This window comes from Carlito syrichta, unplaced genomic scaffold (genome assembly GCF_000164805.1).
Source record: "Carlito syrichta isolate Samal-C Ts95f unplaced genomic scaffold, Tarsius_syrichta-2.0.1 Scaffold303576, whole genome shotgun sequence".
In the NCBI taxonomy this organism is placed as follows: domain Eukaryota; kingdom Metazoa; phylum Chordata; class Mammalia; order Primates; family Tarsiidae; genus Carlito; species Carlito syrichta.
The window spans coordinates 147,670-153,678 of record NW_007247672.1 but is presented as its reverse complement, the minus strand read 5'-3'; the positions used below and the strand labels follow the sequence as shown (position 1 = coordinate 153,678).

The 6,009-nt window shown below is 44.7% G+C and overlaps 1 protein-coding gene across 1 annotated transcript in view; it reads right to left on the bottom strand.

The window, feature by feature from the left end:
• PTPN18 (protein tyrosine phosphatase, non-receptor type 18) overlaps positions 1 to 6,009 on the bottom strand; it is a 13,314-nt gene that overhangs the window by 1,372 nt on the left and 5,933 nt on the right. The window contains exons 6-13 of the mRNA XM_021712664.1: positions 2,860 to 2,928; positions 2,202 to 2,264; positions 1,851 to 1,993; positions 1,116 to 1,182; positions 957 to 1,034; positions 772 to 861; positions 477 to 571; positions 302 to 395 (exon numbers count right to left, since the gene is read on the bottom strand). Coding sequence (XP_021568339.1) covers positions 302 to 395; positions 477 to 571; positions 772 to 861; positions 957 to 1,034; positions 1,116 to 1,182; positions 1,851 to 1,993; positions 2,202 to 2,264; positions 2,860 to 2,928 — 699 coding nt within the window. The remainder of the gene's footprint in view (positions 1 to 301; positions 396 to 476; positions 572 to 771; positions 862 to 956; positions 1,035 to 1,115; positions 1,183 to 1,850; positions 1,994 to 2,201; positions 2,265 to 2,859; positions 2,929 to 6,009) is intronic.

Here is a 6,009-nt window from a genome sequence, read left to right as displayed (position 1 = left end):
GCTCCGGCTGGTGGGTGAGGGAGGCGTGGAGCCAGCCTGGCAGCTGTGTGGGCAGGGAGTTGGTATTGAGGAGTGGTCGTTTCTCCATAGACGTTCGTTGAACACAAGAATGAGGAAGTAGCCTTGGGAGGGAGGGACAGCCTCAAGGAAGAGGGGATGGAGCCTCTGCAGCGAAGGAGAGCCGGCCGCCCGCAGCCCCCAGCGTGAGGCCTGACAAGTGGGCGCGTCGAGAAATACTTCACCGAGTTAACTGTTGATGGGAGGACCCAGGAAGGGGCTAACCTCGGGACTCGGAGCTAGCCTCAGAGGCAGAGGCAGTGGGACCGCTGGGATAAAAGTCACCTGGGGGAGGGCTCCCCAAGCTCAAAACAAAGGGCCAGCAAATAGTTGATGAGCTGAACAGCAAAGAAGGGACTGGTGAGAAAGGGGTAGCCTGAGAATCTGACAGGGGAGAATGAGGGGATGGAGCCGGGTACCTGAGCACCCCTCCTGGGCTTGGCGGGCGCGGGATGGCAAGAAGGGATGGGGAAGTCCGGAGGGAGAGGGCGTCATCGTAGAGTGGGGCACCATTCTGGGGGAAAAACAGAGACGGGCAGGGTCGTGAGGCTTTGGAGGAAACTGGCCAGGCTGGGGGTAAGCATAAGAGGGACAGTGTATTAAGGATGCCCCGGGGAGGGCCCAGGAGTCCAGGGGTGGACCCTGCTCTGGTTCCTGGTCTCTGAGGGTTTTTATGGCAGACAGGAGGAGAAGAGTGTGAAGGGGTCTGTGTACCTCCTTGAGGTTCTGGTAGCTGGGGCTGGCGTTTTGGATTGCTGAGCGGAACATCTGAGCCACCGTGTGGTACAGGAAGCTGTACTGCTCCTGTTGGGCGGGGGGTGTGATCAAGAAAGGAACCCAAGAGCACCGATGAGCCCGGCCTGTGTCCTGGGACTGAGGACACCCAGACTCGGCCTCACCTTTGTCTGCACTGCCGAGGGCCGCTGCCTCCGCATCTCCAGGACAACATCGAAGAGGCTAAAGTTAGATGGGATGGTCTGAGGCAGAGAGACGGGGTTTATGAGCAGAAACACGTGGGCATGGGACTCAGTGCACTCACACAGATGCCCTTTTCATACCTGGGTCAGGAGCAACTGCCGCACGTAGTCCACCACGCACAGGACGCCGGTTCGCCCGCAGCCGGCGCTGACAACATCAGAGCCAGGGGTCAAGGCCTGCCCCAAGCCCTCTTAAAGGAGGACGTGGGGCTGAGTGGGGGCCCTCATGAGAGATCCCTGCAGGACCTCTAGATTCCCAGAATCCCCAGATGAACATTGGAAAATAAAACGCTTTTTTTTTTTTAGTCGAAGTCTCACTCTGTTGCCAAGGCTAGAGTGCAGTGGCACATCATGGCTCACTGCAGACTCGACTTCCTGGGCTCAGGCAGTCCTTCAGCCTCAGCCTCTGGAACAGCAGGAACTACGGGCATGCCACCAGGCCCCACTAATTTTAAAAACTTTTTTGTAGAGGCGAAGTCTTACTCTGTTGCCCAGGCTAGTCTTGAACTCTTAAGCCATTCTCCCACCTCAGCCTCCCAAAGTGCTGGGATTATAGTCATGAGCCACCACTTCTTGCCTAGGAAACACGTTGAACCCTTGTGTGTGTGGAGCAACAGCTATGTGTTTACTCCTGCTGGTCTGTGCTCCACACATGCCAACAATCTCAGTGCCCAGGAGAGCAAGGATGGCCCCGAATTTCTCAAACTTGGCACTCGGACTGCAAGACTGGTCCCGAGCTATACACCCCTCCCAGCCTCGCTTCATAACCCCACCTCCTTTGCCTCACTGGACCCTCCTAAAGCCCATTATCTAAACCTGCAGTGGACACAGAGGGGTCCAGGGCCAGATCCCTGGAGGCGATGGGCTTCCTCCACCATAGCGAGCATATGGTCAGGACTACTGGGGACCCCATGGTCTGGCCAGGACATAAACTGCAGCTGGTGCACAGAACGGGATTCCTGAATCACAAGAAAGGGAAGAAAATTTTTTTTAAAAGCATGTATTGGACACTGACTACACTCCAGGTTCAGTTCTAAGCATCTTCCATTTAAATCTATCAGATAATAACTGAGGAGGTAGGTACTATTGTGATGCCCGTTTTACATAAGAGGAAACAGGAACAACCCTCCCCATGTAGGGACCCCTGTACCACCTCCTTTTCAGTACCTTCTGGAATGTGACCTTGAGGGTCCTGAGCATTATATCTGCATTCAGCCACTTTTCATTTGTCTGAGTATATAGGGCAGGTGGAAAGACAGAGGAGAACAAAGATCACAGGTGCCAAAAATACATTTATAGAAAGTAAAACATCTCCAATTAAAAATCAAGTACAAAAAAATGCATTTTAAAAATATTCATTAAGCTCGAACATCCCCCAAAACTCATGAAGGAAACATATGACAGAAGAAAGACATTGTTATAGAACCCCAAACAAACCCATTTACAGTGAAGACAAGATTTCTTGTCTAGAATAAAACAGCCATTGCATTTATTGAGTACTGACAGTATGCATGACTTGAGAGCATTTCCCCAAGTTCTTTTGAAGTGGTAAGAGAAACAAGAATCTTAAGAACCTAACCAGGCATATTTACATTACAGGGATAACAGTGTAGCCAAAATAAAAATGCAAAGGTAATGCATATATTGAGTGCTGGCTATTTGCAGGCTAATACCAGAGGATTCCCTGCAGTGTGAGGGGACTATGGGATAATAATTCATTCTTTCAGGCACAGCTCAAAGGCTTTCCACATTAGGAATCTTCCTTGCAACCTCCCACAACATCTAAGGCCCAACAAACGCTGTTTCCATCTCTGTCCCAGCTTACCAAGGTGATGCAGAAAAGCCCAATCTGTAGTGGCTCATGCTCTTGGGCCCAGTAGCGCTCACACCTTTTCTGCAAAAGGTAAGGGAGAAAGAGCAGGGAGTAAGGAAGAGGAGTCAGCTTCAGAGTTCCAGCTCAATACATCCATGCGCCCACAAAAAATACTCCAGATCCTACTGGTGGATGCACAGGCAGCTGCAGCCATAATGGTGGTCAATCAGCAGAGCTGTCAGATTTAAACACATGTAGACTCAGTGGAGGTGACCTGCTGACCATACAGGAAAAAGACAGCTCAGGACACCCTTCCACTGCAGGCATCTAAACATGACTACACTTGAGCCACTATTTTCAAACACTGGATGACAGGTACTTCAGTATTATAGTCACCGAACAAACCATCTGGCTCACTGCCTGGAAGCGTCACCAGGCTGCAGGATACAAGGAGTCCAATATTCTCACTGAGTTGAGCCAGAAACCATAACTCAGGGAGGCCAAGATAGCTAGAATTTGCAGGGCAGAGTCCTAGAAGGAACACAGCAATGCAAACAAAAGCAAAAACAAAAACAACAACAAAAAAACTCTCCAGAAATCTGAATGGGGTCCCCTCCTTGAGTTTTTGGCCGAGTAATAATCTGAGTATATACAGCATGAAACCCCATGAGGTCAAAGAATAATACTGGAAGATGGGCATTTGCTCAAGCTCACAATGAGACAAATTACATTCCCTCTAGAGAATGGAAGGGCCGCGTCAGTTATAAGGGGCATTCAGTAAGGAATTCAGAATGACCATGCAGAAGAATTAGGGTTAAATTAACTTCAGAATAATACTCTAACATGTCCTAAGAAAGCTTAAAAACAAATCTCAAAATGATCAAACATCCAAAAGTAACTGCCTTCCTGAAAAAGTAAAACACTCTTTAAAGGAAGACAACAGAAACTAACACCTTGTGTAAAATTCAAAATATCAAGCATCCAATAAAAATTTACTAGACATACAAAAAAAGCAGGAAAAACGTGACTCACAATCAGAAGAAAAGTCAGTCAATAGAAAAAGACCAGGAAATGACAAAGATGAGGAAAGAAGCAAAAACATTAAAATACCTATTACAAATATTATGAATACCAATTACATATATTGAATAATTATTACAAATATGAATATTGAAAACAAAAACATGAACATAGTGAAAAGTGTAATGAAAGCTACAAAAAAAAAAACAAAAAACCAGGGAATATCTAGAGAGGAAAAATAAAATATATAAAATTAAAAATGCACTAATAGCAGATTAGACACCAGAAGAAAAGATCAGTGAGCACAAAAACATAACAACAGAAATTATTCAAAATGAAAAAGAGAAAAACAAATGAAAAAAAATGAACAGAGAATCAGTTCACTGTGGAAATATACCAAATGTCTAATGCATGTGTATCTGCAGTCCAGAAGGAGAGGAAGAGGCAAAAACAGAAACTATATGTGAAGAAATAATAGCTGAAAATGTTCCCAAATGTAATGAGATTATGAACCCATCACATTCAAGAAAGTCAATAAGCTACAGAGAAAATAAACATTAGAAGCCACATCAAGGCAGATCATGATCAAATTGCGGTCAGTAATGAACTACATATAAAATGCAAGATTATAATGGCACATAAATAGAAACCTGATATGTGACACTTGATATTGCCATTGCAGATCAAGTAGACAAAATGGCTGATATTAAGTAATGTCCTGGAGAATTTTGTTTTCCATATGAAACACACGCTCGCGTGCGCGCGCGCACACACACACACACACACACACACACACACACACACCCCTAGGTTTGTTTGTGTAAGAACACTATGATGTTTACACAAAAGTAAAATCATATAACCATGCATTTCTCAGAATGTAATCTCATCATTAAACTATGTGTCTCTCACTCCCCATATGTTTATGGATGAATATGAACACACACACACACACACACACACACACACACACACACACACACGTGTTGGAGAGTATGTGGAGAAATTGGAACCCCTTATGCATTTGCTGATTAAGTGGTGCAGCCACTGTGGAAAACAACAAAATTAAACATGCAGTTGTTATATGGTCCAAAAATTCTACTCTAAGTTCATACCCAAATAATTAAAAACAGGGACTCAAATAGATACTTTGTATACCAATATTCATGTCAGCATTATTCACAATAGCCAAAGGTATAGACAACCCAAGTGTCCATCAACAGATGAATGGGTAAGCAAAATGTGATCTATACATACAATTACAAATTAGTCGGGTTCATAAAGAACAAAATTCTGAAACACGCTGCAACATGGATGAAACTTGAAAACATTATGCTAGGTGAAATAAACCAGAAACTAAAGAACAAGTAGTGCATGATTCCACTTATATGACGTCCCCAGAATAGGCAAATTAATAGAGACAGAAAGTAGAACAGAGGCTGCCAGTAGATAGGGGAGGGGGGATGGGAGTTACTGTTTAATGGGTACAGATTTTCTGTTTAGGATAATGAAGTTCTGAAGATAGGTAATAGTATCTAGAGATGGTTACCTGACATTGTGAACATACTTATTGCTATTAAAGTATACACTTAAATAAAGTGAGACTCTGTCTCTACAAAAAATTTAAAAATTAGCCAGTGTGGTGGCATGTGCCAGTAGTCCTAGCTACTCAGGTGGCTGAGGCAGGAGGATCACTTGAGCCCAGGAGGTGGAGGCTGCTGTGAGCCATAATTATACTACTGCACTTCAGCCTGAGGAACAGAGTAAAGCCCTCTCTCAAAAAAAGAAAAAGAAAAAAAATCAAATTAAAAAATTAAATTAAAAAGAAGACACAATGACATACCACGTTACACCCCCTGGAATGGCTCTAAGAAAAAAAAGACAGACAATAATAAGTGTTGGTGAGGATGTAAAGAAAGAAAAACCTTCATATATTGCTGGTGAAAATGTAAAATGATGTGGCCATTCCTCAAAATGTTAAAAATAGAGTTCCCACGTGACCCCCAATTACACTTCTAGGTATGGAAGACAGAAATGAAAACACATCAGCCAGGCTTGGTGGCTCAGCCTGTAATCCCAGCACTTTGGGAGGCTGAGGTGAGTGGATTGCCTGAGCCCACAGGTTCCAGACCAGCCCGGGCA